The 16,165-nt window shown below is 39.9% G+C and overlaps 1 protein-coding gene across 5 annotated transcripts in view; it reads right to left on the bottom strand.

The window, feature by feature from the left end:
* Positions 1–16,165, bottom strand: part of PALM2AKAP2 (PALM2 and AKAP2 fusion) — a 524,226-nt gene that overhangs the window by 212,619 nt on the left and 295,442 nt on the right. For 4 of the 5 annotated variants that reach the window (XM_056117284.1, XM_056117282.1, XM_056117281.1 and 1 more), the window contains one exon: positions 4,058–4,753. The exons of the other annotated variant lie outside the window; for it this stretch is intronic. In XM_056117284.1, coding sequence (XP_055973259.1) covers positions 4,058–4,753 — 696 coding nt within the window. The remainder of the gene's footprint in view (positions 1–4,057; positions 4,754–16,165) is intronic. 5 annotated transcript variants of the gene reach the window in all.

Raw genomic sequence — 16,165 nt, 5'->3', positions numbered from 1 at the left:
TTTATGTGTTGCTTCCCATTGGTTCACTAGTATTAAATAAATGGGCGTTATCAAGAGTGTCCTATGACTCTTGAAAGAAAATTGTGCAAGAAATAAAAAGAAATAAGCTGTTTTCACATTTGGTCTTAATGTTTTGCTCCAGGCAAGATAATTTATCTCTAGGAAACTATATATGCATATATTTTTCCCCTTTTATGGAAATGACCCTCTCCAAAATGAAATATCCTACTTGCATATAAGAAATAAACATTTACCCTAGAAAGTAAAGTAGAATAGGTGGGAATATGAAGCAAATCAAAGGAACTCTAGAAACTGAGTTTCCCGAGAGACTGAATAATTTTATGTTCATCAGGAAGTTTAAGGAAACAATGTCTTAGATTTAGTGAGAAGGGAAATACTTTGCCTCTTGTTATCTCTATCCCCAATATTAACTGACATAACTGGACACTGTCAAATCACTTTTGGGGGTAGCTGACTTTTGCTTATGTAGGGAAATAATATAATTTTATGTAAAAGAGGGACATGCTGAAAGAATTTCTCTTAGTTTTTTTTTAGTGCATATTAAAAAGGGGGGAAGAGAAAAAAATCAAGAATATATAAGTCATCAAGATTTTCCACTTCCATTATATATGTCATTATCCTATGCTGTACATCTTAGAATTATATACAGTGTGTGTCAATTATATCTCAATAAAATTGGGGGAAGAAATTTTTCAGAATATACAACAGTTAAACTTTAATTTTTTTAACCATTAAAGGATCTCTAATGAAATGCCATTGAAACTCTATATATAAACAAAGGAAACAACTTCCTTTGCCTTTTTCCCTTTAAAAGGGAACCAATGAGATGATTTTAAAGCAAATCCAACCATGAACTTAAAAGGACTGTAATTTTGCAGCTTCATTACTGATTCACTAGTCTTTTTATGAAATATAATACCCTGTATTTCTGACGGGAAAGCTACCATGCATAAATACATAGTAAAGTTTTTTAGAGAGCATGCCAATAATCAGCAGGGAAGGTTAAAAACTCCATATTTTCATTATAAAGTGAAGTTACTTATTGCTGTAAGTGGGACTATAGGTGTTACCCCATAAAAGAACTGAGTGTGAATACCCCATTATACTAGGAAAATAATACAAACTGCACAGATGTATATATTCCATATTCAAAAATACCTTCATTAACTGAGGCCACAAGTCACTTTAATAATGGCAACACAACTTACTTTAAAACTGTCAATTGATGTTTTAATAGTAAATGTATACATAGCAGGGCCTAACTCCAATCATTTGCTAATTGCTACAATGATAAATGAGCAAGTGAAAGTGCATATTATCACTAGTTTTAGATCTTAGGAGTACTGTTGTAGAGAAAGGAATGCAACATGTTATTTTTGAGGGACAAATTCACTGATGGAAGAGGTGGAATCATTTCAGGAAATTATCTGTCCTGAGAGACTAATTCTGTTCTAAGGTCTGTCATTCCATTCAATAACTTTGCTTTTAAAAAATTCAGGTCTAGTTTTTATTTCTGACTTGAACAAAAAAAATAAAGTATGGAATTTTTTGATTGCTTTTCCCCTAAATTACTAAAAGAGTAGATTGTCCAAACTATGAAAACTTTTTCCCTTCTAGTTAAATAGTTTATCTGCCACGCCACTTTCTTTTTGATGTTTTTTGTGATGATTAAATGAGCATTTACTGAAAATCATGAAACTGAAAATATTAAGAGTTATAGACAGCAGAATCAGCTGTTATTTCTAGGTAACAGAGCAATTTTATTCAACTGCAGCTGCTTTGGTGAAATGTGAGGCTTAGAGATAATTCCCTCAGCGATTCAAACCAAGTCAGAAATGGGATCATCTTAGAAAATTGAAGTTCACTCCTTTACTTTTTCTCTTTGTTGTTTATATGTTGGTGATAAAACGACACATTCTGTACTCATTAAAATATAATTATTTGAGAAAAAATTTGAAAAAACAAAAAGATTGCTTTTCTTCTTTTAACCGCAATGACTGTAATTTCAAAAAAAAAATTTTTTTTTTCATAATCAGATTCAGCACTGAGAAAACTGGTATTGAGTTGGTTCTGTGCCAAAATGTTCTCAGGGCTATCTTAAGTTCATGTACTTTGTGTTTTTCTTTCATCACTTACTACAAATGCTAGAATAGTTGTGTGTGATAGGTCTTGCTGTATGATATTTTGTTGTTCTTTTTGTCTTATTTTGGTTTGGGGACACATCCGGCGGTGCTCAGGGGTTACTCCTGGCACTGTACTCAGGAATAACTCCTAGCAGTGCTCGGAGAGCCATATGGGATGCTGAGGATGGAACTCAGCTGAGCCATGTTCAAGGTAAATACCCTACCTGTACTGTCACTCTGGTTCCTGATTTTTAAAATTTTTTTTTTGTGGGACATAAATAATTTGATGAATCCTTTGCCACATGCTCTGAACTTTTAGGTAAAAACAGAAATCTCAGATATTAGAGAAATCATTAAAATGGTACATCTCTATTTCACTGTTTTTCTATTCAAAAAGGCTTCTTTTTGGTTTTATTATTTATGTTGTTTTGGGCAGAATACTATGAATTTTTTTAATGATTTATTTATTATGTCCTTCCTAGTAAAAATTATTCCTTGATGTTTTAGATCTCTCAAAGTTTAAGGAACATGGCTAGGTGTCCCTCAGTATCTACTAAATTAAAACATTGAGAATACTAGTCTTGGATTTGTATTTTTATATAGCAAGGAATCTGGGTTTGATCATACCTGCAAGGCAAATGCTGTATCACTGAGCCATATCCCCAATCCTAAAAAAATCTTTCTGATCATTAAAATACTTTTTTTTAATTTAAAGTTTAATTCAAGGGGTAGCTAAACCTACATGATGACATTACTGGAAAAGTTTTATTTCTCAGGGGGACAGAAAGAAAAGAGTCCAGATGTAAGGCTCTATAATCAACCAGGCAGGCTAGATGAACAGTTAATTCAGTTACAGCACCATCTGTATGAAGGGGGTATCACAGCAACCACCGCCAGTCAGAGCGCTGAGAAATGGGGTCACTGCAGAGATACTCCTCAAAATTATCACTTCGTTGAAAATAGATTAACATGATCAAAAAAATGTCCGTGACCAAGAAACTATAAAATTTTACATTTTTGAGATAATCGAAGCAAAGGCTTATGAATTTGCCTAAGTTTGGAGGCGGCTACTGATGCCTAAAATAATGCTTGTTTCATGTCCATAGAAAATGCAAAATGGTGCTTCTTATATAAAGAATCCATCAGGTGAGCCGTAGAAAGAGAGAACTGCTGACAGGCAGGTTATGGGATCAGTCCCTAATTTCAGCTGTGATAAGAACTGGGTTCTTTTCTTTCACATCAAGTTCATTTCCATTTTAACAGAAGATAAGCCAGAGATGCACAATACTGTAATCTGGAAGATTATGTAAGGCAGAAAAAAGCATCACCCTAGATTAGACAGACTATGTAGGTCCACTTTTGGCTACACGAGAACCAGCTGGAGCCAACAGCATTTTTGCCACACAAAATATGAAAGCAAAGATCCACAGCAAAGGAGGCAAGTGAGAACTCAGCGACGTGGTGGTGTGTGACTACATTCTAAGAACACACTACAACATAAAAGCCCTGGCGCCAAATGAGTTCAATTCCAGTTAGGTGGATTAAGGCTACTATATAACTGGCTGATATGAAGGGTCCATTCCAAGTGAACAGTAAGGAACTGATTCGCTCTTGAAGACAGAAGGGAAGGTTAGAGGAAGAGCAAGTTCTTGGATAGAATGAAGCACACACATGCACGCTGTCTTTTGGGTGAGGAAACTGGAGAAAAATGAAAGGTTAAAAAAAAAAAAAGAAATCAAAGCAATCCAACTGCAAGGCAAGGCAGGTGTTTGCTTCCAGTTCACAGTATTGCAGTTAGTGGTACAGTGAGGTCTACGGAAGTGGCGGAGCACACAGAGGCTGCCCAGAAGAAAAGGGAAGAAAGAGTGGTCACATGACAACACAGCATTGACAGCGCTTTTTCTTTTGGGTACCTGGGGCGGGCTCTGTGGCCAGGCTCTCTTCCTTCCCTTCTGGGGATGAGGGCTCTGTCGTGTCTGACACCGGCCTTCCAGATACCAGCTCAGCTGCGTTCCCATCGATGGTGGACACATCCGTCACTGTCTTCTCCCTCAGTGACTTCTCGTCATCTTCATCAATGAGGACCAATTCTGCCTTGATGGTTTCGTCATAGCCTAGCACCTTTTTAGTCTCCTCTTCATCCTCAATATTTTGGTAGCCCATGAAAATCATGGTGACTGGCTGATCCAAGTTTCCCTCTGGCCCTCCAGTGCTGGGGGCTTGGGCCTGCTGCCCTGGGTTCCCCGAAGAATGATCTTTCCTAGACTTATGTACCATTTCTAATTTGGCTTCTTTGCAGAGCATGTGTTCCTTAGGGTGGCCGAGGCTTCCATCTGCAATCACAGTCCTTTCTAACACATGCCCTTCTTTGAAACTTGATTGTCCAGCCTTCTGAATAAGCTCTTCTACATCCTTTGTGCTTAATTTGTGCACTCCGTTTTCTACTATGGTGCCTCCTGAACGCACCTCATACACTACTTTGGTACCATCGTCACAGACTTTGACTCCTCTCTGATGGACCCCCTCTGGGCCAATGGTGGATGCAGAGAGAATCTTGGTCTCTCCAGTTTGTTTGTCTTTCTCCACATTAATTTCCATGGCGTATATAGCTTGAATGAAAACAAGAGAAAGGAAGTGCATGTTACAACAAAAAAAGCCAGTGAATGGTTAATTGCCAAACAGACAAAAAAAGGTTCTGTGCCCTTTCTAGTCTAACTGCAAAGCATCTGGAGTGTTAGGGTGGGTGCATTTGTGGACAGAGGTGGTTATATATGTGTTTTAGCACAGCAGCCTGATGCACAGGGAAGACAGAGGCACAGTGACCATATCTCGGTGGCACTCAGACTTCCGAGGATGATTTGCTAAAATAAGGTCACAGAGAATTGGTTAGACCTAGTGTAACAAACTAAGAGAAGACAAAAACATGCAGATTTGTCTTGATTACAAGCTTACCGTGGGCTCATAGACAATTGAAAAACCCTTGGTTAAGATATAGCCCCCCTTGCAGCACTATTTACAATAGCTAGAATCTGGAAAATATCCGAGTGCCCGAGAATAGACGACTGGTTAGAAAAACTTGGTATATCTACACAATGGAATACTATGCAGCTGTTAGAAAAAGCAAAGTCATGAAATTTGCATATAAGTGCATCAACATGGAGAGAATCATGTTAAGTAAAATGAGTCAGAAACAGAGGGACAGACACAAAAGGACTGCACTCATTTGTGGAATATAAAATAACATAATAGGAGACTAACACCAAGGACAGTTAAAATAAGGGTCAGGAGGACTGCCCCACGGCTTGATAGCCGAACTCATATGCCGGGGGAAAAGGTAGCTGGGATGGAGAGAGGAGCATTAAGTAAATGATGGTTGGAAGGACTGCTCAGGATAGTAGATGCATGTTGAATGTAGACTATGGACCAAACATGATGGCTGCTTGTTACCTGTATTGCAAACCGTAACATCCAGAAGGACAGAGAGAGTAAGAGGGAAAGAGGGATTATGCCTGTCACAGAGGCAGGAAGGAAGTGGGGGAAGTGGGAAGGCTTGCGGGTGGGGAGAGGGATACTGGGAACATTAGGGGTGGAGAATGGGCACTGGTGGAGGGATGGGTACTTGACCATTGTGGGACTGAAATGCAATCATGAAAGTCTGTAAGTCTGTAAAGATATCTCATGATGATTCATCAAAATAAAAATAACAAAAATAAAAGTAGCACTATAGCACTGTCCTCCTGTTGTTCATTGATTTGCTTGAGTGGGCACCAGTAACGTCTCCATTGTGAGACTTGTTGTTACTGTTTTTGGCATATCGAATATGCCACGGGGAGCTTGCCAGGCTCTGCCATGCAGATGGGATACTCTTGGTAGCTTGCCAGGCTCTCCGAGAGGAACGGAGGAAGTAAAAATAAATATATAAATAAATAAATATAATCTAAAAAAAAATGTAGTTCCTTTATAAGATCCAAAATTTTAATTCTTTTTTTAAAACCCAACAGACTCTTCTACACTTCATTGTTCATTTTCCTGCACTGTTAGTGGAGAATGTGCAAAGGTTTTTGTAGGTGGCAAGTGGTTAACCTCCCTTAAACTATAAATAGGGCATTTACATTCACTCCATAAATATGAAAATGGTCTGCTTCTATGACTTTTGAGTGCTCGACAGTCAGCTAGGTTTCTAAAACAAAATATGGAACAAGGTAGAAGTCAACCAGCAATACTGGCAGCTGAGGAGGATGATCACAAGGCTCACTCTTCTTCTAAGTGCTCATGCTGAGTCCTTGGGATTCTGCCCCAAACTAGTTTTCCCCTCTGCTATTACCTTGAAGTTCCACCACCACCAGTCAGTTCAAGTAGACTCATCTTCCTTAGCTTACGGCAAGAACTTCCTACCTTGTCTTTCTGCTCTGGTCTCACCCTCTTCAGTTCATCCCAAATCCTGCTGTCAGGCTCATGTTCCTTAGAACCAGATCTTTCCTGGGCTATAGACTTATGTGACACTCCATCCTTTCTAGTGTGCCACTTCAGGGAGAGGCCCCACCTTCGAGATGGGAGATATCTGCGCCTTAGACCAAAGGACCAACTGTCCTCCAACAGCTTTTCTCTGGATAATTCACATTACAGATAACCCAGCAGTTGCAAAGCAATATATATTTTGTTCTCTCAAAAATCCAGTATAGACTTCCTGTTAGATAATACTAGGACTACCTCAGTCTTTCAGGAGAGAAGACTCAGAAGCACGTGATTTCTCCTTTCTTCCAAATTATCCAGTGCCATAATCTTGCTGAGAGTGAGGAATTTCATTTTAGATCTATACCCACACATCTTCTCACCATTATCAGTCATCGCTGCCTTAGACTGGGACCTTTCCTGCTCTCTTTATAATGACCTGGTTCCTATTTTTACCTGTCACTGCTCTCTTCTCACAGCCAGAGGGACAAAGGTAGCTTGAAGCTTGTTTTTGTATGACTAGAGGAACAAGACTGGTTTCTGCTTTCAAAGAAAAAGAGGAAAGATATAAAGGAGGGAGGAAGGAAGGGAGATGCAGAAAGGGAGGGAGAGAGTAAGGAAGGGAATGAAAGAATGAAAGGAAGAAAGGAAGGAAAAATGGGAGGGAGAAAGAATAAAGGGAAAGAGCAAGAAAGGTAGGAAGGAAGGAAGGAAGGAAGGAAGGAAGGAAGGAAGGAAGGAAGGAAGAGAAAGAAGGAAGGGAAGGAAGGAAGGGAGGAAGGAGGAAGGAGAGAAGAAAAGAAAAAGAAAGAGAGAAAGAGAAAGAAAGAAGGAAGGAAAGAAAGGAAGGGAAGAAGGGAGGAAGAGAGGAAGGGAGGAAGAGAGGAAGGAAGAGAGGAAGGAAGGAAGGAAGGAAGGAAGGAAGGAAGGAAGAGAAAGAAGAAAGGGAAGGAAGGGAGGAAGGAGGAAGGAGAGAAGAAAAGAAAGAGAAAGAGAGAAAGAGAAAGAAAGAAGGAAGGAAAGAAAGGAAGGGAAGAAGGGAGGAAGAGAGGAAGGAAGGAAGGAAGGAAGGAAGGAAGGAAGGAAGGAAGGAAGGAAGGAAGGAAGAGAAAGAGGGAAGGGAAGGAAGGAAGGGAGGAAGGAGGAGGGAGAGAAGAAAAGAAAAAGAAAGAGAGAAAGAGAAAGAAAGAAGGAAGGAAAGAAAGGAAGGGAAGAAGGGAGGAAGAGAGGAAGGGAGGAAGAGAGGAAGGAAGGAAGGAAGGAAGGAAGGAAGGAAGGAAGGAAGGAAGGAGATAGGGGAGGGAAGGAGAGGAGGGGAGGGAAGAGAGAAGAAAGGGAAAGAACATATGATAGATACCATAAAGTTTAAAATATTTACGATTTGGCAATGTAAGAAAAAAAATGTCTGACCCCAGCTAGTCTACGGTCCACCCTAACAGACTCTCCTCCTTTAGTTTACTTTGTATAGGAAGAAACTTGACTGAAAATTTTAAACCTTTCTTCTTAAGTGTGATTATTGGTGGGAATGTTCATTTTATCAGCTGTACAAAGTTTTCAGATTCTTGAAGTCTAGATTTTTGGCTTGACTTTCTTTTATAATGATCCCTCTCTGCCAAATTCTACCTTAGATGGTAGATGTATATAATGTACTGTCAATGGAAGAGCTCCTATAGTACTCTTCTACAGTGCTCTCCTATGTATAGAAGAGCCTTCTGTATAGAAGGCACTTTCTCTATACAAACTGTGAAACAAATGCTAATTAAAAACTCTAATTTGGTTGTCTGTTTTGTTTTGTTTGGCACGCCCAGTGGTGCAAGACTTACTCCTGGCCCTACACTCAGGAATCACTTCTGGCAGGCTGGGGACACCAGGATAGAACCTAGGTCTGGCTGAGCATGAAGTCAAATGCCCTACCCTCTGTACGATCATTCTGGTCCTCAATTTGGTTGTTTTGACCTAGTCACAGCTACTTTGCTAATATAACACCAATGAAAAGGTGCATATATAGTGATTGATGTTTGAACTGGTTAAAGCAAGACAACAATGATAATATTACAGTTGTTGGCATAATAATATACAATCTATTTATGGTTAACACTTAACTAAAAGATTAGAAAGCAAATCCATGCTTGATTTCAATCACATCCATTTGAAAGTTTCACTTGCTCAGTACAAAGATCTGGTTTTAGACCCATGGAGGGAAATCAACACTGTCCATAGATACATCGGCTCATACAATGTCAGATCAAGAGAAATATTTGTGTTAGTTATTTTCTATTTTCCCACAAGATGTACCATTAGAGAACTAGAGTAAAGGTAAGGTAAGGTAAAGGCCCTCCCGTTGATCGTCGATTTGCTCGAGCGGGCCCAGTAACGTCTCCATTGGAGACTTGGTTGTTACTGTGTCTGGCATATCGAATACTCTCGGTAGCTTGCCGGGCTCTCCTAGAGTAGGCATTTAAATTTTTGCAGACTCACAAATATTAAACTTTTGTTAGAAAGCACCATTTTTTAGTTAAGAATGTTATGTTCTATCACTATTAACAAACTCATAGGAAATATGTATAAATTAGGAAAGCAAAGAGAATTCTCAACTTTAAGTACAATATTTGGTTATCTTCCAAACACTCAGTGATTATGTGCACAGGCAACATACTCACCTAAGATAAGAATGTAGTATGAAACAAAATCTCTATTTTTATATCTTTTTAGATGATAAGTTATGAAAACCATCTTTTTTATTTTTATTTTTTGCTATACCTGGTTGTACCAGTAGCTACTCTTGTTCACTGCTTCAGGTGGTACTTGGGGGGACCATGCAGCGTCAGAGATTGAACATGGACCTTCCCCATGCAAAACATGCACATTAGCCCTTTCAGCCATCCCTTAGCCCCAAACACAAGAATTCTTGAGAGCTATTTCTTATCCTCTATTGCCAGTAAGGATTCTGTCGTTGTGGATTCCATTTCCCCTTCTCTACCACTTTATTCTAAACCCCCCAAATAATTCTGTCATTATTCCTAAAAACAAAGACCAAAAAGAAAGTAGGAACAATGGGGCTCTAGAATGGGTACAAGAGATAAAGCACTTGCCTTGCATGCAATTAACCCTTGTTGAATCCCAGACATACCCCAAAGAACATCAGGACTAACTCCTGAGCAGAGCCAGGAATAGATCTTGAACACCACTGGTGATGGACCCAATGTTCCCCCAAACAAACAAGGTACTCTGGGGAGGGGTGTGGTATTAAAATTATGTGCATTGGAAACCATCATTAATAGTGTTATACATTACAGAGACTTAATAAAAAGGGCTAAAAATATTTTTTAAATGACAGTGGGGGGAAGGGATAATGAATAATTCTTTGCTAGGAGGAGTAACTGGATCCTTCAGTCAAGAATTGGGAAAGGAGGGGCTGGAGAGATAGCACAGCGGGTAGGGCATTTGCCTTGCACACGGCCGGCCGACCCGGGTTTGATTCCCAGCATCACATATGGTCCCCTGAGCACTGCCAGGAGTAACTCCTGAGTGCAGAGCCAGGAGTAACCACTGTGCATCACCAGGTGTGACCCAAAAAGCAATAAATAAATAAATAAATAAAAAAGAATTGGGAAAGGAGTTAGGTGAAAGAGAGAGTAAATTCTGTGGACAGGAAAAAAAAAACATTGTGTGTTGCGGAATGATGCTACAGAGGAGAGCTACGTGGACAAAAGGAGAGGGAATATGAGACGTGCTTCTGGGTGGAGACAGGAATTAGATTTCATTTAACACCCTGGGATGGGAAGTGGGGGGGGGAGCAGATAAAGAACAGAATTCGCTTTTTTATGTGTTTTTTTTTCTTTTGTTTCTGATTGTTTTGTTTTTGAGCCAAGCCTGGCAGTGCTCAGGGCTTACTCCTGGCTCTGTGCTCAGGGATCACTCCTGGAGGCTTGGGGGACCATATGGGGTACCATACCTCTAACCTGGATTGGCCAGGTACAAAGCATTTTTTTTTTTGCTCTAACTGCTATGCTTTCGCTCCAGCCCTGTTCTCTGATTTTGAATGACTTCATACCTGATTAAAGTGACTTGACTTTGGGACTAACACACAAATGCCATGCTTCTGTTAGAATATTAACTTTAGCTTTTACATGCCATATACTGTTCCTTCAGTATTTCTCGGATATGAGGGCAGAGAGCACTTTAAAATTAAATAAACATGGTTATGTTGTACCATAAATACAGTATCAATAGGCATTTCTTCCCATCCAAAAAACAAGGTTTATAAAGAACCCAATTTTTAGCAGTTTTTTTTCAGGGTTTGGTCTCACATTCCTGGAACTACGTTCCTTCTCTTTTCCAGAAAGGGGTACTCAGATAAACACTTGGAGAAGCTCTGGCTTAGTATAAAGGCAGTATTTAGACTTCACGGGCACACAGACAAAAAGGCAATTAGACTTTCAAAAAGCCACAGGGAAGGTGTAAATGTTAATCATCTTTAATTTTGCTTTTGTCTTTTTCAGTCTGAAAAGTGTTGAGAAGAATATTACTACAAAGTACTAGAAGCATGGATGAGTAGAGAAGATTGAAAATGATTGAGCTGGGGATAAAAATGTTCTCAGTGCTTTGGAATCTGGATCCCGATTTCCATATCAATGCGTTTGTCTCAAGAATCTTGTACAACAGGAAAAGTGCTGGAGGCAGATACGCAAAGCTCTGATTTTCAGAAATGAGGAGGGAATTCTATAAACTATATAGAAATAGCTTAATTTCATGGACAGATAATTTTTCGAGTTACCTTTCAAAGTGTGGAGACACCAATAGGCAGTTTATTGTGGGATGGGGGGGATGGGGGTGGGAGGGATACTGGGATCCATGGTGGTGGAAAATGGGCACTGGTGGAGGGATGGGTATTTGATCATTATATAATCGAAACCCAAGCACAAAAAATTGTAAATCTACAACTGTACCTCATGGTGTTTCACTAATTAAAAAAAAGGGAAAAAAATAATAGGCAGTTTAAAATAATATATCTCCTTTTGTAACATCCTTTTGGAAACCTGCAAAATTTTAGGGTCATTTTGAAATAAATGTTATAAATCAGTATTAAGTACTTATTCCCCTTACCAAAAAGTCCAGAAATACTTTTTTGATATTTTTTTCTCCATTGTGAAAAATGGGGAAATTGGGGCCCCAAAATGGTAATATTAAAATTATTATTATTAACTTATTCTCTTTGTTATGCTAGAGGTTTATCTAGCAGAAGCTATACATACTCATCTCATTTTATTTTATGTTCAAGATCTCCAGCCAGGCCAATGCCAGAGATAACGTCTATCTGGATCATGATAAAATCCTTATATTCCTGAGGACAAGAAGTCTGAGCCTTGATCAAAAGAGGCCACTTTGTCTAAAGAAATGAACAGCAATATTTTAGAGCAATGAGTAAAGAGAATGGAAATAAAATTGAGTCACACGCACACACACACAAAAGAAGTCTGAGCTTTGGGTATTAGGGCAATTGCAGGAGCTTGTTGCCTGTTTGGTTATCATTCTCCCCTCCCCCCCCCCCCCCCAATTTTTTTTTGGTAGTTTTGTTTTGTTTTTTTTTAGCTCTGAAGTGCTACTAAATTTAGAAGAACAGTAAGATTACAAAATATCAAATTATGTGCTATGAAAACCATGGCATCTGGAGATAGCTTTCTACATGCAAAAAGTGCTAAACCCTTTTCCCCAACGTAACCTGACCCAGAATTACAATTTCTACACACAAGCAAAGAGGAGCTGCTACATTTGAAACAGAAGGCTTGCCAGAGCTCTTATTCACTGGCCTGCCCTTCCCCGCACTCTGCAGTGACTCCACATGACCCCGCTTACAAGGGCCAATGCAACAACAAGAAGAAATTTAATAGTCACCTAAAATCTATGAAATGCAGAACGGGGTATAGCTCATCCTTCATTTTGTCTTTTGAGATCAAGAAACAGAATTTTGTAGGGTCTTCAGTGTGAGCAGGTGAAGAAGTATAGACACAAGTGGGGGAAACAGATGGTGTGTCTCAGCCCAAATGACTCTGGAGCAGTCCCTTTACTGGAGAAGGAAGGAAAGGCTGAGCCTGGGGACATGTCAAATGACTTGGAAACATTCCATAAGAAACCGAAGCTAAGGGCCAGGGAGAGGGCTCAGGAACTGGGGCATTCACTTTGCCTAAAGGGCCCTAGATTCAGCCTGGCACCATGTGATCCAGAAATCTCTAGAAGTGACCCCACCCCCATGCCCTTCCAGCACCGAAGGCTAGTAAAATGAGCTACATGGTTTGCAGCACCAGGCTCTGAAGTGTAGAGTGATGAGCTGACCCCAGGGTTCATACCTGAGCACTGCACTTGAACGATTCAAGAGAAAGTGGGAAAAGTTAAGAGAAATGGTGGGAGGGACCTCGAAGCAACTGTTTCATCTCAGCACCCATTAAAGAGACTTGGGCTGTGAACCTTAGGGGTATGGAGGGTTGGGATTTAGAAAAGATGGGAAATGACATTCCTTTTCAAATGATTCTGTAGAAATCAAAATGTAAGATTTGTTCTGAGTGTCTTCAGGAAGCTCGACTGGGCCCAGTAACGTCTCCATTGGAGACTTTGTTGTTACTGTGCTTGGCATATCGAATACGTCATGGGGAGCTTGCCAGGCTTTGCCATGAGGGCAAGATACTCTCGGTAGCTTGCCGGGCTCTCCGAGAGGGGCGGAGGAATCGAACTCGGGTCGGCCATGTGGGCTGCGTGCAAGGCAAATGCCCTACCGCTGTGCTATCGCTCCAGTCCACAAATATATGTGTGTGAAAATAAAATCTTTAACATGTACTGTTTTTTTTTTCTCCCTAAAGATGACTTCTCTATCAAGTATGACTCCATAACCCATCTGGAAGTTTTGGCTATGCCCTTTTGATCATCAGAGTGCCCTACCCATTGTACTATCTCTCTGGCCCCAAGAAGTTCTGTTTTGTCCTCTAGCAAGAGATGAGGAAAGTACAACAGCTGGATACAGTCGTCAGGAAGCAGAATTAAGGAGAAGTGGGAGGCAGACAAATGATAGCTCTGTCAAAGAGAGAATTCATTAACAGTCAACATCAACTATTGACAGAATGGACCACCGAGCTTCAGTCACAGAAGTATGTGAGCACTGTTCAAGAACAACTGGCTAAGTTCTATGTGTTACAAATATGATTTACACATTTGAAATCAGGAATTGGATTTGATGTTTCCTAATTCTGAAAAGAAATGATTCAAAATAAGTTCCCATATATATAGAATTCTAAATTTCCCAAACTCCAAGCCAAAATATTTCAAAATACTGATTCATGACAAGTAATATACATTTCAAAATGCTCCTAAGATTTTTCAAATTTCCAAAAGGATGTTTCAAAAAGCAACAGATTATACAGAGGAGAGTTCTAGTGACCACTGTCATTAGTTGACATGCCATCAATGCTCTATGTAGTTACTTTTTAACCATGATTGATAGTTATTGAATCTATTTTGTGTTTTTCCTTTGGGACCACATCCAGTGGTGCTGCTGGGTTACTCTTGAGTTATTCTCAGGAGTTACTCTCAGCAGAGTTCTGGAGACCAGATTGTACTGGAGACCAAAGTCTGAACTCGCACATGCAAAGCAGGCACTCTAGTCATTTGACTATCTCTCTGCCTATTGATAATGAATCTGCAAATCTGCTGCCTGGACAGAGGAGTTCATCATATCAAAATAGATCCCATGACTCTGCTTATATTTATACTTCCAGAGTTAATGCATTTATACAAATAAGTTCTCAATGAATAAAGAAAAGTACAAGTCAAACTGTTTTTTTCAATCTGTTTCTTTAAAAAAAGGTTTTGATCATGTGATACTTTTAAAAATGTAATTGCTGTTTAGAGAATTGTTTCTTTCAGTATCTCCATACACAAATGCTAATTGTAATTGTTTTACACATAACATTTTAATCATGATAACATTACTACTCTTGAACTCAATACTGTGATTAATAACTGCTAACAGCCTTTTTTGATCTTTTCAATATTAGTTCTCCTATCTACTGTGTCTTCTCCTAAAGGATCTGATCCATTATGCTGCCCAAAGGATTGTACTGCAGGTCCTGGTAAGTGCAAGAATTTTAGACAGGGCCTGGAAAACTGTTTATCCATAACTCCTGTACAATATCAACATCCCCACGTCTAATAACAAGGGAGAGGGATGTGACTTTTGAATAGTTTCTATACAAATTGACCAGAGAGTCGCATTCTCTGTCAATGATTTCTTGGTTGCACAGCTTTAGGCTTCAGGTTTTGCTTCATCTACACTACAACAAGCCCAGGAATACATGGTCCTGGCCTGGGTTTCACCAGACAACACTGATGGTGCATGCAACCCTCGGAAGCCATAAATCTGCATGTAAAAGTATTTAAGATGTCAACAGAGACCAGTTCCTATTCAAACTCAGCCAGCGCACAGGATGACTGTGTCACTCTTTGTCATTTTGCTTTACATTATACAAAAGGAGAGAATAAAGGTAAAAAGGTAAAGGCCCTCCCATTGATCGTCGATTTGCTCGAGCGGGCCCAGTAACGTCTCCATTGGAGACTTTGTTGTTACTGTGCTTGGCATATCGAATACGTCACGGGGAGCTTGCCAGGCTCTGCCGTGCAGGCGAGATATTCTCGGTAGCTTGCCGGGCTCTCCGAGAGGGGCAGAGGAATCGAACTCGGGTCGGCCATGTTGGCCGCTTATAAGGCGAACGCCCTACCACTGTGCTATCGCTCCAGGAGAGAATATTTACTTCATAAAATATTCAGTTTTTTTTTATCTACTCCAAAATGCCTCTGGCTTCAAAGTCCATAATTGATTATGTCACTAATTTTACCTTTTATTATTATTTTTGGCTTCTGGTAGCGTTCAGGGGCTCATCCTGGCTCTGTGCTTAGAATTGCTCCTGACAGAACTCTGGGAGAGCCTGTGGTGCCAGGGATGCAATTCAGACCTTTTTCAAGCAAAACATGCATAGCCCTTAAGCTGTTTCTCTGGCCTGTGATTTATTTGAAACATAAATTTACCTAGGAATGTAATGCATGATGTGTTCTTTTTGTTGTTGTTGTTGTTGTTTTGTTTCGTGACCACAATGGTAGGACTCAGAGCTTACTCCCGGCTCTGTGCTCAGGGATCACTCCAGAGATGATCAGAGGATTATAGGCAGTGCTGGAGGTCAAACCAGAGTCAGTCACGTGCCAGGCAAGCACCTTAATGCCTATACAATATCTTCAGTCCCTGACTCATTTTGAATTAACCTACACTGACACTATGTAACCTTGGACAAGTCATATATTCTTTTTAATTTGACCCCTGACCCTCAGTGCATTTCTGTGTAAGGCAAAAAAGATTGATATGGAAATTCAATGTTCACACTCTCTCATTGCTGATTTCTGACTCACGCTCAGAGCAAAGCACAGTTCTCTGCGTTCCTCATAGTCATAAATATATTATCTTCTAACATTCACAACTCTGAGGAATGCTAGCAACAAATATGCTTTTCAAATTACTAACCCCCACACCA

The sequence above is a fragment of the Sorex fumeus genome, unplaced genomic scaffold, assembly GCF_029834395.1.
Source record: "Sorex fumeus unplaced genomic scaffold, SorFum_2.1 ptg000034l, whole genome shotgun sequence".
Lineage (NCBI taxonomy): Eukaryota > Metazoa > Chordata > Mammalia > Eulipotyphla > Soricidae > Sorex > Sorex fumeus.
Note: the sequence above shows the minus strand (reverse complement) of the source record. Positions and strands in the feature narration are given on the sequence as shown.